The sequence below is a fragment of the Alosa pseudoharengus genome, unplaced genomic scaffold (assembly GCF_046254945.1).
Source record: "Alosa pseudoharengus isolate Yale_2024_CS ecotype anadromous, Long Island Sound unplaced genomic scaffold, YU_APseudo_1.1 YU_APseudo_1.1_scf_3, whole genome shotgun sequence".
NCBI lineage: Eukaryota > Metazoa > Chordata > Actinopteri > Clupeiformes > Clupeidae > Alosa > Alosa pseudoharengus.
In genome coordinates this window covers 45,403,677-45,426,176 of record NW_027468718.1, presented here as the reverse complement: position 1 = coordinate 45,426,176, position 22,500 = coordinate 45,403,677, and the positions used below count along the sequence as shown (strand labels likewise).

The 22,500-nt window shown below is 47.1% G+C and overlaps 1 protein-coding gene across 2 annotated transcripts in view; it reads left to right on the top strand.

Moving 5' to 3' along the window:
- gli2a (GLI family zinc finger 2a) overlaps positions 1 to 22,500 on the top strand; it is a 108,259-nt gene that overhangs the window by 50,495 nt on the left and 35,264 nt on the right. For both annotated transcript variants that reach the window (XM_076264440.1, XM_076264439.1), the window contains exons 3-4: positions 13,664 to 13,766; positions 22,066 to 22,268. In XM_076264440.1, coding sequence (XP_076120555.1) covers positions 13,664 to 13,766; positions 22,066 to 22,268 — 306 coding nt within the window. The remainder of the gene's footprint in view (positions 1 to 13,663; positions 13,767 to 22,065; positions 22,269 to 22,500) is intronic.

Sequence of the window (22,500 nt, the reverse complement as noted above, 5' to 3'; positions counted from 1 at the left end):
CCTTCGCTGAGAGCCCTCGGCAAAGGCCAGACAGAAGCATGCTCCCGCTCGTCTGACAATATTTACAAGAGCGCTAAGAGGACTTTAAACAGCATGCGAGAGAAAAAATGCTCCAAAGCACAGAATAGACTCCACTGTTTGTGTCTCTTTTTTATCGTGAAAAAACATGAGTTGCTTGGTACACAAGCCTGTGAAAAGTACCATCTCACTTGGTACACAAGCCTGTGAAAAGTACCATCTCATTGGCCTCCAGCCACAACAGCGGCCATTAGCGCACCATTACAGTGCAGTGCAGTTATTTCTTGTCCGTTTACAGTCACGGTTTCTCCAAAAGTCCCTCAGACTTCTTCATCAGTATTGCATGCTGGGAAATGTAGTATACACATATCTTTAAATGTTACACACATATTTATTTAGGGCTAATGATAGAAATTGTAGAAATTGCAGTTATATGGAAGTCATATATTGTTATCCATCTGATGAAATGCTTTTCATCAATATTCACTAAAAGAGCTATACTATATTCTTTACATTGCCCATTTTATTTGTTTATTTGTTTATTTGTTTATTAATTTATCAATCTATACACACTATGTTGTCATGAAGCTGCCAATCTGATCCCTAACTCTGCATCATATATGTGTTGCTGTAATACTGTACTGTAGTGTGGTCAGCCAGGTATTCCATTTAACCACATCTCCGTGCGTCAGAAAGCCGCCCCATTTGCTTGTCACCCACAGTAAAGCTCCAAATACGCTGGTCCATTTGGGGAAGGGGGGACTGGTCTGTCATGGTGGAGCGGTGTCAAGGTTTTGCTAATTGAATGGGACGTGTGGACCAACTCGGGCCTCCTCTTCGCCATGACCTCTCCGTTACGAGGGGGCCTGAAGAAAGCATTGAGTGTTGCTCGCGGCGACCATGTTTATTTGGGTTTCATACTTGGGCCGCGGCCAAGTAAACATTTCAGTCGCTCGCCCTGCGCCTGAGAGCTTACAGACAGATGCTCGCTCCTGAGATGTGTGTGTGTGTGTGTGTGTGTGTGTGTGTGTGTGTGTGTGTGGGTGGATATAAAGGGGGGTGAACTGTACTTAAACACACTTGGAGGTGGAATAGGGTAGGGTTAAGCAGCGGTGTACATTAGCTACATTCCTTTAGTGACTTTGTCCGAGACACTTTCAGTTATTTACTTTGAGGTTTGTTTTAAGTTACTGTTTGGTCATTTAACTGTTGTTTATGTCACCTTGTTGCCTATGCATTTGTCAATGTAGTGTATAAAGAAAGAAAGAAAGGAAGAAACAAAGAAACAAAGAACGAAAGAAAGAAAAAAAGAAAGAAAGAGAAAGAAAGAAAGCTTACGATAGGATGGAAAAACTGTATTCAAGAATTTAAGATTACACATAACGTGTGTGTCCTCCCTTCAGTTTTTATGAGCACTAAATCATACACAGCATGTCTGAAACAGTGTGAAACAGTTCAACAGGTGGAGCACCTCTCCTGGAACAGTCCGAGGTGGGAATGCCCAGGCCGTGGCCATGGCTCCAGCTGAGTCTAGAGTGACCTGCCACTGTGATTTACTGCGTCCCGCCGAGACTCCCGCGGTGCCACTCAAAGGCCGGCTCCGTTTCCTAGAGCAACGTCCAGTCAGGGGGCAGGTGATGTCTGCCATGACCACGGAGCTATTATGTGTCAGCTTGTCTCCACGGCAGCTGAGGAACTCGGACGTTCTGAAGTCTCAAGGACTCAAAGGTCTCCCTGGGGGACGAGAACACATTCCACCAGCTGCTATGACAACAACAACAATGACAACACAAACAAACAACAGCTACAACAGCAATAGCGACTACACTAATTACACACTGCATATTACATACAGTATACGTAATTACAGATGAAGTGTCACGTTTAAATAACAATCATCTTATTAAAAGATTCCCTCTGCATAGACAAACTACGTCAAAGTTATCACAGACTTTGGCAGGGTTTTGGCTGCTGGACAATGCCAGGTCCTTTCACTGCCGATGTAAGTGAGCCTTTCCGCTCAAGGGCCAGTGGGCCTCTCATTAGAGCCACACTCCTGTGGATGAGAGAGGAGTGCAGGAGAAAAGGAGCCTTGATGTCTTGTTTGCTCGCCAGTGTCCCACAGCTTGCTAGTTCATTCATTCCATTGTTGCCTCCCCCCTTCCATCCGTCTGACCCCCCCCCCCCAGCTCACTCTTTCTTTCTCTCTTTTTCTCTCTCCTCTCTCTCTATCTCTCTCCCCTCTCTTCCTCTCTCTGTCTCTCTGTTTATTTTGCTCCAGTTGGACCGTGGCCGTCTGTCCAGGGAAGGGAGGGGAACTGCTGGGATGGCGTCCATTTGATTTAGTGATTACCTAGGCGACCTCCCTCCCCCCTGGGGTCATCTTCAGCTGGAGCGCTAAAGCCAGTTATCACCTCTCTGTCCACTGCCCTGTGTGGGCTATGGAGACCCAATACACTCCCCAATTGTTCCACAGTGACTAACCCCAAACTGCTGAGCTGCCCAACCACCACCAACCCCCTCCCCGTATCTTTTTTTTTACCCTCCGCTGCACCTTTTCTTTCCATCTTTCTTTTTCTTTCTCACTGCGTCTCTCTCTCAGTCTATCATCACCCCATCGCCCCACCTCCTGCACACCCTGTGTTTTTATGCTACTCCCCCTTTCTCCTTTCTCTCCCCATCTTTGCCTCTCTCTGTCCCCCTGTCACTCTTAGTTTATCATGTCTTCTCTCTCTCTCTCTCCCTCTCTCTCTGTCCCCCTGTGACTCTTACTTCATCATGTCTTCTCTCTCTCTCTCTCTCTCTCTCTCCCTCTCTCTCTGTCCCCCTGTGACTCTTACTTCATCATGTCTTCTCTCTCTCTCTCTTTCTCTCTCTCCCTCTCTCTCTGTCCCCCTGTGACTCTTACTTCATCATGTCTTCTCTCTCTCTCTCTCTCTCTCTCTCTCTCTCTGTGGAGGGTATTAATTGTGGTGTGAGCCCCTCAGAGAGAGCAAAGATGTTCAAATTCAGAGTGTCAGAGTGTCAAGTCCTCATGGCTCCAGAAGAAGAAGAAGAGGGGGATACAGAGGATGGAGAGAAAAAGACAACAAATATGAGAGAATGCAGAAGAAAGAGGAAGAAATGTTTCTTGTCCTGTTCTCTGCCTAGATGTCCAATTGTTCTGACACTGGCGGTTTAGGTCCATGTTATAAAAATGCCTTTAAGCCTTCTGGTGTTAAGAGAAACTGCAGGCGAGCAATACATCATGGCCTCTCTCAGCTGCTTGTCCATGTAAGACAGCTTTTTTTACATCCTCGCCAAATGTCCAAATCTCCTCTGGCTCAAACGGCATGTCTGTGTTATGCTGCCAACCGTGCTAATAAGCAGTTGAACATGAGCGCATGGTCCGCATGGCCAACACAGAAGAAGAGAAGTCTTCAGACAGAGAGGGAGAAAAGGGAGGGCATGCAAGCTCACAGGAAATGACACGTTGACAATGAAGAGGAATTTTAATGAGCTGGTCCCTGTTTTGTTTGCGGTACTGAGGAATGGCCCCATTGGACCGTGGCCCAGTAATGAAAGCGGGGCACAGCTTGTTTTGGTGCTACGCAATGGAGCAGTGATTGTGTCACCATCACCATCACTGACATTTTGGGATCTCAGAAGGATCTCTGAAGCCCATGTGGAGAAGGCCGTACAGCTTAAGATGTGAGTAGAGAGCAGAGGCAGTTGGCGAAGAACGTATCACCATTATGCCTCTGTCTGTGTGAACAGCAAGCCAGCCCCGCTCAGTGTTGGAGCGCATGGTGGTGTTAAAATGGAGAAGAAAAGCAGCATCACAGACAGAGCCAAAACATGAGCCCAGATCTCTCTCTCTCTCTTTCTCTCTCTCTCTCTCCCTCCTTTTCTACCTCTCCCCTTCTCTTCCGTCCCACCAAAAAAGAGGACGACAGCAAGAGAACTATCTCAAACAGGCTGTCTGAACTACGACCTCCCTCCCCCCTCCCATGTAGAGAACACCAGGGAGCCAATCAGAGAGGCTCTCTACAGCTGTTTCTAATTTAAGATGGGTGTTGTTTTTTTGTTCATGGCAAAGTCCTTAGTGAGATAGATAGATAGTCCCCCCTCTATCCTGAGCCTAGAACTCCTTCATGCTGTTCCAAGCTTTAGAGAGAGAGAGACAGAGAGTGTGAGATGTGTGCCTGTTTTGTGTATGAGAGACTGTGTGATACTGTCTTATCTAATCGTGACCTGAGTTTAGGCCCAGAGAGCTGAAGTAAAAGTCGTTTGAACAGAGTGGCCAAAGAAGCAGGCCAGGGGACTGGACCCTAACCAAGGTGAAGTACTCGGGCCTTAGGACCCAATGTTGATGTAATGGTGGGCTGGCCGTGAAACAGTCCAACTTGCTCTCTCCTTGACCTTTAAGCTCTCTACAGAAGTGCAGAGGCTCTGAGATTCCATTTCGATAAATGTCTCCAACTTGATGTCTCCATGTCGCCTGTTGACAAGTAGGCCAGGACCTGGTGTGCGTTTTTGTACGACGAAATTCTGGGATTGTGATTAAGAGTCTTTCTTGATGTCTCTGTGACTTGTAATCCCTCTCAGAGTGAAAGGGTGCCCTGGGGTCTGGTTTACGTAGGTGATAAAACCCCCTTCAACTGGACAAGGCTCCTCTGTAAAAGCACTCGGCAACAGTCCCTCTAGAGGGCTACCTCAGTATGAGGCTCCTACTCCAACAGCAACAAGAGCCTCTTTTATGTCCCCTACTCTTTGGGCAACAGCCAATGCCTTTACTATGATATGCTAATATGTTGTTTCTGCATCAAGCTAACGTAGCTAAAATCAGCGTTATCAGAAAGAGATAAGAACTCTTTATCTTATTCTATCTATCTATCTATCTATCTATCTTTCACATATCTACAACAAGGTTTTATAGATTAATTTGAATAATAAACAAAATCACTGTTCTCAGAACAAACAGTCATCACAGAGGACTTTCTGAACACACCATTTGATCTTTATCCAATGTGGGCATGGTGGAGCGCTGTTAACGTAAATGCCTGACAGGCAGTTGGCCTAGGTTCCATTCCTGAACCTGATGATGCGGGTCTGTGTTTCCCTGGATGAAAAGCTTCTGAGAAACTTGTAATTCCATCTTCAGTTTGTTTCCTGTTTCTCTTCCGTGTCCCAATGCACCCAGTCTCTTCACCTCAGGCTGAACCCCAGCAGAAAGGGTCTAAGTCTGATCCCTGCACCCCCAGAGCTTTGTCTGTGTGGGGATGGGAATGGGGGGCGGGGGTGTGTGTGTGTGTGTGTGTGGGGGGGGGGGTACTTCCTGGTCCTCTGTTGTAAAGGGTCCTTTTTATGGAGGGTGGTGGTGGGGGGGGGTGGTTGGTGGTGGTCGTGGTTGTGTGTGGTGGGGTGGGGGGGTGCTGATGCAGCGCTGATTCACTGCAAGGCCGTAAGGACATCCATTGTCTGATGGGAGGGTGTTTTGAATCAGCTGTGGCACTCCAGGGTCAAAGGTTACCTGACAAGGAGCACAGCCATAGCCCAGGAGTTTCCCAGGAAAAGTGACATGAAAGAGCACTGGTTCCCGGATAGTACTAATTTTAGAATCTGCCGCAGTCGCTTGCGAGAAAACAGCAAAGCTAAGTTAAGCTAGGCTCAGCAGGTCTCTCTCTCTCTCTCTCTCTCTCTCTCTCTCTCCCCGCTCTCTCTCTCTGGATGGGAACGTTCTATCACACCAAAATTCGTATCTTTTTTTGCCGGGGCCAGCTTGCTATATTTTGCAGAGCTGCACGGAAAATGAATGGCCTAGAAAACCATAAATCAAGGATTTGTGCAAACACCCGAAAGAAAAGTGAAGTAGGTTTTAAAGGCACCGTCCGCTACAGACAAAAAAAAAAAAAAGAAAAAACTACTAGGCCAGTGGGGCTCTGAGGAATGCTAGAATGGATGGAACAAAAAAAAATGCCTGACTTCACACGGGGCGCTTAAATTCACATGTTAATTACCCCTTGAGTCACTACCCTCCCTTTCCCTTCTCCACGGCTCTGTTGACATATTCAACAGCTAGCCTCGTTATCGTCCCCAGTTGCACTAAAGATAATGGGCCTCTTTATGTGAAGGCAAACACTTAATCTAAACCACATCCCTGTGTGCTAAGCAGCTCTTGTTAAGTGGCCCTGGCGATAAATCAGAGACGCAGCAGTCAGGTGGCTGATTAGCCTGATCAGCGAACTCTGCCCCGCACTGTCCTCATGCTAGCATCCCCCCAAATTGTTGCTAGTAGCTAGCTGTATGCTAACAGAGCAGTGCCTAGACAAATGCAGGTGAGGTCCGAATCTGGCCCTGATTTGTCTCAGAACAGTTTTAGCAAGCTAATGCTATAATGGCAAGCCTACTAACCAAAACACCCAGTGGTGCAGCAGACATAACGCCTACTACAGCTCCTCATTCCTCAGTGTTATGCCAAATGCTTACCTAAACATCTACTCCCAAGCACCCTCGGGGGAGTGATGCATGGTGGTTGTTAGCTGCTCACCCCCGGGGTCGAGGCTGCCCTGGTGCTGATAGTTTATCTGCCTCAGGCTGTTTCTCTCCGCTGCGCTCTCTGAATAATGTGTTAAACATGAGCCGCCACAAGACAACAGCTACACAGCTAAGTCAGGAACTGTAACGGAAGAGTTAAACATGAGGTAGATAAAAGAGATTCGACTTAATACAGAAACAGAATACAGAGTATAATAGATAGCCTAATAGGAAGCCTATTCTCAAAGAGAGAACCCTTACAGAAATTTCAGGTTTCTGGCAAACAGTTGCCGCAAATTTGCGGCAAGGTCATATTTTCATATACAAATTAGGTTTCTGGCAATCATTTTTCTGACAAACATTTGCCACTACTGACACATTTTCATTGTTGTCAGAACTTTGCTGGAAGTTTGCCTATATTGGCCAACATTGGCAAACTTCTGGCAATATTTTCTATTGAACAAATACATGCATATGGCCTTTTGTCACAGACCAGAAAGGAACTAACATAATAAAATGGTGAAAGAACAGCTTATCGCATTAGTTCTTCAGGCAGCAGCTATTCCAAGAATAAAACTTGCCTAAATATTTGTGACATATGGGATAAGTATGCTATTGAATAGAGACCTTCCTTTGTCAATACAGCATTCTAACCACGTTAGGCCTCTCCAAGATGTTGTTTAATGTTTCAGGCAGATGTGGACAAGTGGATGTGAAGTTGAATCAGAGATGTAATGGAAGCAGCTTTACTTAATGTACACACACTTTACATGTTCAATGACATGAACATCAACTGTGTGTGTGCTGTGACTAGACTCCATCTCAATGCCAAATGGAATTGGCTTGTTGAAGTTTGTTTTAATTAAATGTATAAGAATTGTGAAAGCAACTGCCATCAGAGGCTTTCCTTAGAGAGGATTTGCCCTACAGATATCTGGTTGATCTTGCGGACGCAGGCCAGATCTGGGCCTGTTCCAGGCCAAAGCCAGTTCCCATCAGGGCCGCGGGGGTCCAGAGGCATCATCTAATCCATTTAGCCCTCCCCAACCCCCCCCCCCCCCCCCCCCCATCAATAAAAAAATGTATCGTTTAACAAAGCCCTTGGGGTGTTAAAAGAAAAGTCATTCCCCTAATACTTCCTTTCATTGCTGGAAGCGGTTTTATGCACTCTGACTAAGTCCTTAATCCCACTGCCGCCACAACTAATGCCTGTAGGAGAAAAAAGAAAATAGTACTGCAAACTAAACAGAGACATGTTAAGGAATCCATGTTTAGGATCTCAGGTGTGGGATAATGGTAGAGTACATAGGTTAGCCAGCCACTGTGTAAATCATCCTACTGTAACTGGAATGTTTGTAATAGTATGTCGGTTGGCAAATAATAAAAAGAGGAAAAGAATTTGTGTAGTTCTTAGCAGTTATGCAAATTTGTAATCTTCTGAAGCAACAGAGAACCGCCACTTGCCATGTTGCTTCTCAAGGCCCAGTTAAACTCAAGGAACTGGTGTTTTGTGAGTTTGTGTGCTTGCATGTGTCGTTGTTTGTGTGTGTGTGTGTGTGTGTGAGTGTGTGTGAGAGAGTATGGGTCTGCGTGTAGTAGTTGGCACAGCGTTGTGTAGTTAGGCCTTTTGCCAGGTTTTTTTTTGTGATGGAATTTCCTGTCTGAATTGGCCCCCTCCCGCTCGATCTCTCTCTGTACTGAAGTCTCTGTGCGGAGCAGAAAGCATGCAAGGCCGCCACAGCTTGGCCTCTCAGGATATTATTATTGTTCTTGAGTGTTTCCTCTGAGGATGAGTCCTCATGCACAACAAAGTACCCTGGTCTGCCCACCCCCCTCCTCCTCCTCTCCCCTCTCTCTTCCTCCCTCCCCTCCCCCTAATCCCCCCTCCTCCTCCTCTCCCCAGCTCCAGGAGTGAACTAACTCTCTGCTTTGTCGGGACATGACAAGTAAGTGTTCGTACTCGACTCTCCACAACACACCAGATAAAGACTCATCCTGGCTCAGGTCCAACCTCAGACCTGGCTCTGATCTGGTGGGGTGCTGGCCCAAGTCCGGAGATAGCCGGACACACACACACATCAGGGCCAGACGCGCCCCTAGTGTCTTCTGCTATCCGATGACGTGCTAATGTCTCACACCTGGCGATGTGTCAGTGTGGGGGATCAGATTTAGGCCGGTCAGAAGAAGCACAAAGGCACTGCCCGGCGGTGGCGGCTACCCCTTCGCTACACTGAGGGGCCGTGGCAGGATGTTGTGCTCATCGGAAACGTTATGATGTGGGGGTCTGAAACAATGATATTTTGAGTGTGAGTAAACACTGTTCTGCCTGGACATGAGAGGACCGGGTGTCCTCGGGGGCCATGTTACCTGAACACAAAACAAATGTGACATCACATCGTTAGATAGACACACGTTCCCACAAGAGGAAACCCACAGCACAAACACACAAACACACCCCTGCAAACCACAATAAACAAACAAGAAAAGTGTATAGGTAGCAGAAAGTGCTGGCAAAGACCAGAGAGTCTATGAGCATGTGTGTGTGTGTGTGTGTGTGTGTGTGTGTGTGTGTGTGTGTGTGTGTGTGTGTGTGTGTGTTTGTCTTTATTATTGTGTTTGCCTGTGTGTGTGTGTGTGTGTGTGTGTGTGTGTTTGTCTTTATTATTGTGTTTGCCTGTGTGTGTGTGTGCTTGTGTTTGTGCCTGTGTGTGTTTATTAGTGTGTGTGTGTGTTTATTAGTGTGTGTGTGTGTGTGTATTGAGGATTTATGGTGGTGTGGCGCTGCAGACCCCTGTGTGAGGTGTGAGGGCAGCGTCCGAAGGCGGTGCGGGCACCTGGGTAGCCCCCTGAGCGGGCAGCGTACAGGCTCTCCTGCGGGCGCAGGAACAATGGCGCTGTCATGGTGATGGAGTGAGCAGCCTCACGGCCTCCCCATCCACCGGACCACCACCTCCCCTCAGCCCTCTGCTCTCAGCCACCACCACCACCTCCCCTCAGCCACCACCACCACCACCACCTCCCCTCAGCCCTCAGCCACCACCACCACCTCCCCTCAGCCCTCAGCCACCACCACCACCACCACCTCCCCTCAGCCCTCAGCCACCACCACCACCTCCCCTCAGCCACCACCACCACCACCACCTCCCCCCCTCTGCTCTCAGCCACCACCACCACCTCCCCTCAGCCACCACCACCACCTCCCCTCAGCCCTCAGCCACCACCACCACCTCCCCTCAGCCCTCAGCCACCACCAACACCACCTCCCCTCAGCCCTCAGCCACCACCACCACCTCCCCTCAGCCCTCAGCCACCACCACCACCACCTCCCCTCAGCCCTCAGCCACCACCACCACCTCCCCTCAGCCACCACCACCACCACCACCACCTCCCCTCAGCCACCACCACCATTACCTCCCCTCAGCCACCACCACCACCACCACCTCCCCTCAGCCACCACCACCACCTCCCCTCTGCTCTCAGCCACCACCACCACCAACCTGCACTCCTCCCCAGAGTACTGTATTAGTGTGCAGTGAGTGTGTGTTTGTGTGTGTGTGAGAGAGAGAGACGGAGATGGAGGTAGAGAGAGATAGAGGGAGATAAATATTGTCTGTGTGTGTGTGGGGGGGGGTAGAGCATGGAGAGAGAGTGTGTGTAGAAGAAAAGTTGGCATTTCTGTGTGTGAGACAGAAAGTTGGAGAAGGAGGGAGACAGGGAAAGTGTGTGTGTGTGTGTGTTGTGTTATTTGTGCGAGGCAGAGAAAAGTAGCCAGAACAGCACTGCAAAGCGCACACTTTCAACCTCAGAGATTAGTTTTGTATTGTGCATTTGCCAAAACATAATGTATGCTTTTGGTTACAAAAACCCATGCTCACAATATGTTTTGTGTTGCTGAGATCACCATATTTTCCCAGTTCAATGTCCCAGAGGATATATGTTTCTAAATGGCAAGCATCCCATGTATGTAAAATATGCTGACCTTGCTCCCTTAAGGGAAATTGTTTACACATGCCTCAAGTTGGAAAAGTTCCTGGATATGGGATTTGAAGAGACATAGGAAAACACATTTGTGACATGGTGTCAGCAACTGTAATGCCACTGTTTTGTCAACACACAGATTACAGAGGAGGACAACTCAGTAACTCTAAACATGCTTCTTGAAAAGATAGCTTGTGTGTGTGCATGCGTGTGCGTGTGTGTGTGCATGTGTGTGCATGTGTGTGTGTGTGTGTGTGTGTGTGTGTGTGAAAACTTGAAGCAAAGTCCAAACCTGCTCCTTGTCCCTTTTGAAGGGAGTGTTTTCAGGAAAATAATCGTACAGAAAACTCGACCAGTGTTTTAAAAAAGACCACGTAAAGCAGATTTATGTCCAGTGTCTCATGTGAACGTCGTCCATGTCAGGTGGAGACGTAGAGACCATGGCGTGATGCTGAACCAGGCTGTGTTCCAGAACGACTAAACAGGCGTGGTGGTCAGTTTTTCCAGGACATGCCCTGGTCTGCTGAAAATGCCTCTCATTCTCACAGTCTCAGGTCACGGTCAGAAGCCGAGGCCGTCTGCTGTCTGGCGGTGGCGGTGATGGTGATGCTTGGAGCTCCGCGTGCGTGTCCACTCCGCTCACAGACGTGTGTTTTCCATTACGTTTGTTGATGTGGAAAACACAAACTGCGTCGCGTGGCCAGTATAAACACGACCGCAGAGCCAGGGGCAGACTCTGCCGGCGCAAGCGAGAGAAGTTTTTTTTCTCCGAGAGATTCCGAGAGCCGGAGGAGTGTGGGGTGTCTTTTTGAGGGATGTAAGTCGAGCCACAAACAACAAATTTGCTACAAAAGAGCCAATCACACTAACAATAGGTTCAATCAGGCTGTGCCTCTGCACTGATGTTTGGAGTTATGAATGCCTTCCCAGACAAACACACACACACACAGGCGCTCATTCCTTTGGCTCCTGGGCAGGAGAGAGGCTTCAATTACTTAGGTATGTGTTCCTGAGAGCAGTGTGTGTGTGTGTGTGTGTGTGTGTGTCTGTGTGTGTGTGTGTGTGTGTGTGTGTCAGGGTGCAAAGACACTCAGTGTCAAACCCAGAAAGGTGCAAAAAACCCTCCGAGGGGAAAACGGAGAGGATAGGATGGTGAGAGAGAGAGAGAGAGGGGGGGGAGGGGGGGAGAGAGAAAGAGAGAGGGGGAGAGAGAGAGGGGGGGGGGAGAGAGAAAAAGAGAGGGGGGAGAGAGAGAGAGAGGAGGGGGGGAGAGCGAGCAGGGCCCCCTGAATCATAAGTGAGGCATGCAGTGCTGTAAGCTGTTCCCAGTGACTGTGTCGTGGACAGATCCAGAGTGACAGGGCTGGAATGTGGACGTAGTCACTCAGGCAAGTGGCCTGTCCATCTCTCTCTCTCTCTCTCTCTCTCTCTCTCTCTCTCTCTCTCTTACTCTCTTTCTCCTTCTTTCCTCCCTCATTCTGTCCTTCCTGTCCTCTCCTCTCTCTTTAATTCTCTCCATCTCTGCATTCACTTCTCCCTCCTTCCCTCTCCTGCCTTCTTCATCCCTCATTCTTATCTTCTCTCCTTTCTTAATTCTCTTCCTCCAAACCTGCTTCCCTACACTCTTCTTTCCTTCATCCCTCTCTCTCTCTCTCTCTCTCTCTCTCACTCCCCCCCCCCCCGCGAGGTCCCTTCAGGTAGAGATAATGATCAGTGCCCTTTACCCCCGCGCCTCACCACCTGACTCACTGATGCGCGTGACACCTCAAGAATTTTAATATGCCAAAGGAAGGGGACGAGACAGTGCAGGACAGGGAGTCTCATCACCCCCCCCCCCCCCACCCCCATCTGCCTCTGGAAAAAACATAACACCACCACTGATCCACTACTCAAGCGTGTAGATTATTACTAGTACACAAACACTTCCATTGTATAGAAAAGACTGCACCTTACATCCCTATGAAAACAACATTGCCATATAACATTGTTGCCTCTAGTAGATTATGAGAATACTTTCTAGTTTAGAACTTCTTTAGATTTTTCTGTAATGAACTGAGATTCCTCCTGTCTGCTGTTTTTAACAAGAACATCCTGCTTTGGCAGGGAAGTGAGTCATTCTATTGAGGAGTTCTGAGAAGTGAATGGTCCATTAGCGTATGACAAAAGCAAATTAGTAGAGGACCAATTACTGGTGAACTGATGATTCAGCCATATGTCTGTCTGATGACATGGAAGTGGACCAACTTAGCGAGTTTTATCAAAGCTGTAGGTTGAACATGTATTACCACAATTGCTTTACTGACTAATGGACTTCTACATTAAAACTACATTTGTATGTGTCTGTATAGATTTCTTATACATTAAAACTACATTTGTATGTGTCTGTATAGCTTTCTTATACATTAAAACTACATTTGTATGTGTCTGTATAGCTTTCTTTGTAAAGGAAGTATATTCTGTCAGGCAATTTGGTCAAAGACAGACTAGTACAGATGCATGGGAGGAAAGAGAAAAAAGAAAGGAAGAAAGGAAGAAAGAAATAAAGAGAAACAGAGAGAGAGAAAGAGAGAGATAGAGAAAAAGATAAAGAAAGATAGAAAGAAGAGAGAGATAGAGAAAAAGATAAAGAAAGATAGAAAGAAGAGAGAGAAAGAGAAAAAGAAAGAGTGAGAGAGAGAGTGAGAGAGAGAGAGCGGTCTGCTCCCATGTCTGTCGTGCGTGTGTGTTTTTGTCCGGGCTTCTCTTTTCCGCGGTTCGCTCCATCCTCCCCTCCGCAGTTCAAAGCACTGCTCAGCGCAGGTCTCAGTCGGAGGCCCTGTTGGCTCTCTCTCATGTCTGAGATGGAGGATGGCTCTCCTCCGCAGCACTTTGATTATTTATTTAACCACCCTCTCCTCTTGTGTGTGATGCTGCCAATGGCTTGCACAAAACGCCTCGGTCGCCTCTGAACTTCATGTTTGCACTATTGTAGCACGTTTTTTTCATTTCCTGCACTCCTTTGAAATAGATTTGAAAATCAGACAGATATTTCATTTGAAGTCACTCTCTTTTTTTCCTCCATCTCTCTCTCTCTCTCTCTCTACCTCTTCTCCCTTTCCCTCTCTCTGTCTGTCTCCATCTGTTTCTTTTTTCCCTTTCTTCACTCTCCCAGCTCCACATATCTTCCCGACGTTCCATGCGCCCATCCCGATCGACATCCGCCACCATGAGGGAAGATACCATTACGAGCCGCACCCTCTCCACGCCATGCATGGGTAAGCCTGACGACCAAGTGTCTCCCTCTCTCTCTCTCTCCCTCTCTTTTTTCTCTCTCCTTCCCTCTCTCTCTCCCTCTCTCTATCTCTCTCTCCCTCCCTTTCTCTGCCAACCGTTCCTTCTCCTCTCTCCTCTTCTCTTTTTGAACATGTCCTGTCTCGCCTGACTCGGACTTGGACCTGCATGGGCTGACAAAAACACCCTCCACACAAAAAAGGGAGAGCAAAGTTGAAGAGGTCTGTTGTTGCACCAAGTACTGTCCTTCAAACACTTCTTTATTTCCGCGCAACAAGTCCGTACAAAAACCAAACACCCACACAATGCAGCATTCTTCATTCTGACATAGAACACATGTTGCAATGCTTCCTGTGGCATTCTGAAGCAAAACACATGCGACCATTCTTCTGAACAGAATGCACTCTGGACAGTCGCTTCATTAAGAAAACATTTGCATGTTTTTGAAAAGGGAACATATCCAGACTCAGCACCAGGTCACAGTACTGGTGGCAGAGACAGCTCTGCCCCTGGAGGCTCCCTCTCCAAACAGACTGCAGCTTCTCCCACTCCAGCCAGTCCAATATCAAAGACAGATGAGACAAAGGATTATAAGTACAGGAGTAAAGTGTGTGTGTGTGTGTGGGGGGGGGGGGGGGGCTGTTTAGTGCAGGGTTAAATAGAATGTCGAACATTTCCGCTCGTAGAGAGAAGCTCGGCCCCTGCTAATATTTCACCGCACTGGGACAGCTTTGCGATCCTGGCCCCAGCTTGAAACGCAGGGATTGCTGCCAGCAGACATCCTCTTATTTCCCTACATCGGAAAGATGATCAGAGGAAGAGAGATTCCTCCTACCACATAGGGCCGCACACACACACACACACACACACTAGTGCACGGTCATGAAGGGACAACCGCTGAACAGGAAGGACAGAAGACAGGGCTGAAAGCAGATTGCTGCTCTTCCTGTGGAGGGGTGTGTGTGTGTGTGTGTGTCTGTGTGTTGTGTTTGCTTGTTCAGTAATTAGGGGGAAATCCTTCAATAATTGTCTGCTGTTGACTTGATAAGGACTTAGGATATGCGTTATAAAGCAAACAATGTTGCGTATAGAGCAAATCAAAATCATATTAAGGTTTTAGTGACTTGAAAACTAGGCCTCTAGTGCTGTTGCCACGGGAACAGAAGCTGGGCCATTCCAAGTGTTTCTGTATTCATTAGTATCGACGCAACTATTGTGATCACCTGAAATGTATCAGTTCTCAGAGTTTATCACACAAAACAAATGAATATAGAGAGGCCACTCAGCTGGATCAGTTGCATTGCGGAGGTTTGGGCAGGCGGTTTTAAAATGCACAGATTTGATGGTGATGCATATGATGTGTCTGGTCGCGGTGTGTGCTATTTATCACCAGGCCCAGAACAGGCTGATGAGGAGGAGAGACTGGTGCTCCATTGCTCTTCCCCCTGCTTTGATTAATGTGACTTGATCTTGACAGTGGCCTCCCAATTCATCAAGACCTTGATCTAGCTGTCTTTTTTCACCGCCTGCACCAAATTCACCTAATTACATGTACTGTGGTGCGAGCAAATTAAGTGCAGTGTCAGTTGTCGGACGGGGGGCTTCGGCGCGGGATATGCTTCGTTATCCGTGGGCAGTGGCGCGGCATGTCGCGCGGGGTTGCGCGGCGCGATCATCTGGACGTGACAGCTCAGCGCGAGCTCCCCCTCCCTCCTCCATCACTGTTTGCATGTAGCGTAATGAACCACTGGAGCCTTTTGTCACCGTCGTCATTCTCAGGAGGCCCGCGCCGGGACTTGCGTTCGTCCAGACAAGACGGATGCGACCGGCACTCAGGCTCCCTGTCCCATCCCCAGTATCCGCGCCGCCCTGGGACTTTTTCTTTTTCTCTCGGAGAACTTGCTTTGATGTCATTATTTTAACCAGCAGAGGAGCACTGGGCCGTTAGTGTCTTCTGAGCATGACAGCAGCTGTTTTTCTTTGCTCCTGTCAGGTTGGGCCATAGCAAACATTTTTACAACTAATAACAGAGCAATAATCACACAAAGGAAGAACAACCCTAGTTAAATTGTTCCACGGAATCCCCCTGGATGTCAAAAAAACATTGAGGCCTTCTAAATAATCCACCAAAGCACAATGGCTTAGCACGCAAGTAGAGTTTGTTCTCTTCGTCTTGTTGTCCGCTTTTTTTGTTGTCCTCAGATTATTTATTTTTGGATATTTTAGGTTTGAGATTTCAAATTAACGTCTAGTTAACTCTTAAGAGCAGAACACAACAAGCTCCCTGATGATCTTTACCAGGTTTGTTCCTGGGAGTCATTTCCCCTGCTTGGACTGCCTGTCAGTGTGGTCTCCCCAGCAGAGTCATAAATAAGTCTACGACTCCCCGTCATTTCCAAGACCCAGCGTGAGACCACCAGATCACCTCCTAAAAACCAAGGCCTCGGCCGCTGACTCATCCCCACCGACGGAACCACTCCGCTCGTCTCTGGGCCTCCTCGCACGACTTTCCGTTGACTCACGTCCAGGACTGGCTTCTTCAAGAACAAGCGCAGGGTTTAAGAGACATATACCACAAGAACATTAAGGGCCATTTGAGGTAACCACGGAAACTGCTTCCAATCTTGTCTCATACTTCTGTCACAGATAAATCCTTTGAATTAGAGTCAATTTAGTATTTTACTGTATGAGGGACTGATATGGTGTACTGTACATTGGTATATTTACATTTAACTGTTGTCCACTGCAAGTATAAGTCCATTTAACAGTTGTCCACTGCAAGTATAAGTCCATTTAACAGTTGTCCACCGCAAGTATAAGTCCATTTAACTGTTTTTTTTAGTGCTTAGGAGTGTGGGGGCAAAACAGTCGTTCTGCTTCACTCAAAAACAAAAGATGTTCATCATCAAGCAAATCCAGGGCTGCAAAACAGACAGTGGTGCTTAGCCCTGCCTGAACCTTTTTGCCTGTCTGCCTTTCATAAAGGAAAAAAATAAATGGCAAATTTGCATTTTTTATTTCATTTCCTAGGATTTACTCAACATAAACATTATCCTCTAATTGTAAGTTACTGGAAAACATAACATTGCATGTGCATATTATTTGTGAGGTGATATTGGACCAGTGTCTGAGTCCATCCTTCATACCGATCTCCTGAGGACACAAGAGTGAACAGAAAGCTGAAAAAGTCACTCGGACGTGCCACTTCCACACTAGGCCGGGGATAGCGCTTCCCTGCCAACACGCTAACGGCGTAATTAGTGTCCAAAATCCTGTTTTTCCGTTCCCAGAAACCTCAACGACAACAGACCGAACGAATGAGAAAAACAGATCCTTCCTCGTCTTTGCGCTGGTATTTTTCTTTCGGGTGGGGGTTAGCGGCAGGGGGCTGGGGGGTCGTTTGGAAGTGAAATGATTCCAGAGCACCCCACCACCCTTCTGCACTAGCAGATGTGGTTCATTCCGCAAAACAGTCAGTCCATCATGGGGTAGTTTTTATCCCCCTTCAAACTGACTTGAACTGCTTTTTTGGTCCAGCTTTCAGGAGATTTAAGAGTGTTAACAAGTGTTTTTTTTTCAGTAAGCTTAGGTCTCATCACTTGGTGTTAATGTTTTGTTAGTTTTAACCTAGTGAATGGCATAGGACCTAGTGAATGGCATAGGGATTGTGATAGCATCAGACAGTTTGTTTCTAGGTTACACTGCTTTTGTTTATGTTGCGATATTCCGTGTAGAACGGCCTTCCTACAGTTTCTTAATTGTGGGCCCCAAACTTCAGAGCGGCTCTCAACAACTACCGTGGGAAGCTCATTTCCGTCTCCATGGAGACAGGAGTCATTTGTCTCAATCCGAGCGTCTGACCAGGAGCTCAGAGCAGTGTGTCACGTCATAATTCATCATGGGAGCCAGGGGGGAACATGCCAGACCAGGCAAATGCAAACTTGTTGGAAAAAAAACTGGATACCTGCGCGCAGCTGAGCCAGCTGGGGGAGAGGAGGTTGAACAAACAAATCAAATAACAGAAGAATGATATCCTGCATGGTCCCTTTCCACAAAGCCTACCTGAAAGTCCACTTCCTGGTAGGCCAAACAATTGGATTAAAGTTTTAGTGTTGACAAACTGTTTTCTTTGAATGCTTTTCTGTGTAGGATAGTGGTTCTAAGTGTTTGACAGAATGTTCCTGAGCACTAGAACAACTGCAGCATTGTAAGGAACAACCCTGTCATACAGATGACATAGAATCCAAAGAAATTTCTAGTCACCGGTATAAGCCGTTAAATACATGTCTGCTAGACGACAATTACAGACATTAAAAATGCTCCTAGCAATAAGGTTAGGTCCACCAGACACCTTCCTCTTGTTCCATTTAACAATACGCTCATAAAATAAAGGCTGTTATTTGTATCCTGTAACATCTCTCCCTAAAGCCACCCAAGCAGGTACGATCATGATGGAAGCCTGTGCAAATAACAGGTACTGATTAGGAGTCAAGTCTCTGTCTTACATACTCTGTCCGTGACTAAATCTTGTCAGAGAGAGAGGAAAAAAAAAAGAAATGTTCATGTAACATCTTGTCAAAGAGAAGGTGGAACGACAAGCTTTCAATAATGGTAGCTGTCAGTGGGGCCTCCCAATTCTTCCCGTCTGACAGGTGAAGTTGTAAATTATGTCTTATTATTGCCGACTCAGACGCTCCCTGCGTAATTTGCCTGATTTATGTAGTATGTGCGAACATGTCGTGTTGTCATTTTCTGCTCGCATAGACTAAATACTGGGAACATGTGGGTAGTGAAACCTATGCATGGCCACTGGTTATATACTTTCATATACTTCAGCGGCCCTGAATGAATAGGCTGCCAGAGAGAGCGAAAAGTGAATATGCCTGTTAGTGTCGGAATCAAGTCACCTTGGTTTGCCTGAGGGGATGTGCAATAATGTCGGTCATGAAGGCATTTAACAGTGAGAAACAGCACAATGTAGCATTTAGCTAAGGCAAAAAAATGGATGTTTTATTTAAAAATAAAATATTTAATAAAAAAAAATATTTTAATTATTTACTGCGCATTGTTACTGAACTGTAGCAGTACAGGGAATGGTCCAAAGTGAGTTAAAAAGTAATTAAGGCACTTCTTAGACTCACTCACGTCACAATTGCTTCTTTTGTAGCATTATAGAATCACGAAACACTCAAGCTCACTGCAGTCCCATCACCACAGAGCCCACCACTGACACCAGTGAGCCCTCTGAGCGGAGGTTAGCCAGGAAGCTGTTTTAAAGAGTGCTAGCCGGGGCAGAGAGGGACAGGCCCTAAAATGCCAACACGATCGGCAATAACTCACACCGGCAGATAAGCCTATTCCAGCTCCGACTCACTAAAACCTCAAGCACACCAACACCACCACCCACTCCCTAGCCTCCATGGGCTCGGGAGAGAAAGGGGCATGTTTTGTGTATGGGGCGCCTGTTTTCTCTCAACTCGGCCCGAACAGAGCCTCTCTTCATGCTCCCCTCCATGAGCTGGGCGCCCGGTGGCAGAAAGTTGGCCTGAGGACAAGCCTCGGTAGTCTGCAAGGCAGGCGCTTACTGGAAACCCAGGGAAACAGGCGGAGGGTTTAACCGTGCAGAGCCGGCCGTGCACACAGAGTTGCTATAAATGAGGTTCTTCAGGTGAGGAGAGACCCTGCCAAGTCCACACACACACACACACACACACACACACACACACACACACACACACACACACACACCTCCATCGAATCTAAGCAGCACCTTTCAGATTGAAGCCCTCATAAGACCTGATGTAAAGCTCAGTCACAGTTAACAAACTAAAATCACATGGATCTTTTCTACCTCTCTGGTTTGGCTTTCGGAAGGCCCTGCATTTCTGGGACATCATCGTTTGAATGAACCATAGCGTGATGATATGACTTTATGTTCTGTGCTCTTCAAGATTGATCGTTCGCAAGCCCTTGCCAAATTAGCACTCTATGAAATACAGACGGCCTACTCTGGAGTTGTGCAAGCGGCAGTTTATCTAGAATATTCTGTTAAAGTAACTGTGCAACAGCTGTGTGAGGTCACAGACGTTGACAGTGATTAAGTATGTCCTTTCTGGGCCACTCCTGGTCTTTAAATACTCTCATTTGCTTTAAACAACAACAAAAAAACACATGTGCCACATTCTTTTTCTGTGCCATGGCGTGTACTGTACAATAAGTCATGATGTTTTGGCCACATCTTCCTCCACACAGTCAGTACGTGCTGGAGTGCAGAATACACAGCTCGCCCAAAAATAAAATCTGGCTGTGTCTGTTGATGTGATCATTTCCTTTCCAACTCGAGAGAGAGAAAGAGTGTGTGTGTGTGTGTGTGTGTGTGTTGGAGGGGCGGGGGTTTATAACAAATGGAGTGAGATGACAAACGCTGCTTTTGTTTAATAGTGTCTGACGTGCACTCCACCAGGCAGATTGTAGCCTTCATCTGAGATGGCAGCATAGAGGCAGATTGTAGCCTTCATCTGAGATGGCAGCATAGAGGCAGATTGTAGCCTTCATCTGAGATGGCAGCATAGAGGCAGATTGTAGCCTTCATCTGAGATGGCAGCATAGAGGCTGGGCAAGTGTGGGGTTTTTTTCTTCATCATTTTTGCTCTTTCTTTCTTCACTGTTGGTCTCTGAGGAAACAGCCCTATCTAATAGGGTTGTAAGACGAGAGCAGTAAAAATATACAAGGCCATTGCTGAGGCAAGTGTGTGTGTGTGTGTTTTCTTCTTCCAAAATTTGCAGAGTGTCTCAACTCGTAGACTGCCTTAGGCCTTTGGGAAAAAAAGAGAAGACAATTCAAAACAATTGATGAATACAGACTCCCCATGCTGAGAGATAGACAGGTGGCAAAAGTGGTAGACAAAGAGCAAATTCTTTCAGAATGCATCTGATTCATCTGACAGCAAAATCATCTGGTTTCAAAAGGGTGTATGATTGGTCTTACAGCACAAAAGTCCTCAACTAGGCCTCCTAGGTCGACTCACCAAGCGCTCACAATGCTGCTAGCGCAGCAGAGTCGACGTGGAGAGCCGTCCAACACTAAAAGCCGTAAGTGTCAGAAGGTGGATTTACTGGCTCAGTGTGGCTCGACATCAAAGGCTTCGTGGGACCTCAAAACAAGGATGACTCGGCCCCTTCGGGAACCACATTACCTCAGGGGCCAAGATAACCATGGAGCCTCACGGTCTGTCTATCATAAACATTCGCCGTCGTCAACGCGGAGCACGGTGAAACTTCAAACTTGCAAGATGGTTCCTCTCGGTGGATTCCCGTGGCCGTTGCCCTGTGCTGTTCTGACTCATAAATATCCCTGAAGACTCAAACAAACGTCATGTGAGGGTGGTGTTTTTCTCAGAGATGAGCTAACGCCGACTTGCAAGTGGCCTGAAACCAGAAGAGTTGTCCGAGTCGGTAGTCATGGTTGGAGAGCATAACACACTGAACTGGAGGTGCCTTCAAATTCGGCAAACAGTGGTGAACATTTTTGAATATGTTATTAAAGAAATAAACAAATTGGTAAATAAATGAATGTGATATTAATTAAATAAATGAACAAACTGGTAAACATTCCATTTTAACGGTCACCCTTGTCGGGCTCCACTGTATGTTTGCGGAGAACTACCTCCTCAATCTGTTTGCGAGTGTTCACAAACGTTCACGGAGAACTCAAGGCAAGCAGAAAAGTGATAGCAAATGTTCCCCTCTGTTTGTGAATTTGAATGCATTAATGAGTGTGTGCTCTCTCATTCTCTTCATTTTGTCAGAGTATGTTACTCTTTTTTCTTTATCTCCCTCTCTTTGACTCTCTCACTCTATCCCTACTGTACCTCCTATGTCTATAATCTGCTCCATTTTTCCTTCCCTCTCTCTCTCTGTCCCTCTCCTCTCCTCTTTTCTTCCCTTCTCATGCATCTCTTTTGTTTGCTTTTTCTCTGCTACTCTATATCTGTCTCTCCGTCTGTGTACAACTTTTTGTCTGATGCTTTTTTTAAAGTAATGAATCAATTTCAATAAAATGTCTAAAAATGTCTCTCTCTTACTCTCCCTCTCTCTCTCGCTCTCTCTCTCTCTCTCTCTCCCCCTCTCTCTCACTCTCTCTCTCCCTCACTCTATCTCCCTCTCTCTCCCTCTCTCTATCTCTCTCTCTCTTTCTCTCTCTCCCTCTCTCTCTCCCTCTCTCTCTCTCACTCTCTCTCTCTCTCTCTCTCCCTCTCTCTCTCTCTTTCCCTCACTCCACAGGCCTCCTGGTTTAACGGGCAGTCCGGTCATCTCGGATGTGTCCCTCATCCGCCTCTCTCCTCATGCGGGAGGCGCGGGCGAGTCCCCGTTCAGCCCCCCCCACCCCTACGTCAGCCCGCACATGGAGCACTACCTGCGCTCCGTCCACTCCAGTCCCACCCTGTCCATGATCTCTGCCGCCAGGGGACTCAGCCCTGCTGACGGTGAGGCGCACACACACACACACACACACACACACACACACACACACACACACACACACACACACACACACGGCAGCCATTATGCACCAGAACACACACTACACACCAGCTTGAGGTGAAGGTTATAATGTGCACAATAAGTACTAAATGCATGTGCAGTATACACATTTACACAAATGTAAATTAAGGAGGTATAGAATTCACAGTATGCACCCTTGCAAAGTAACTCACA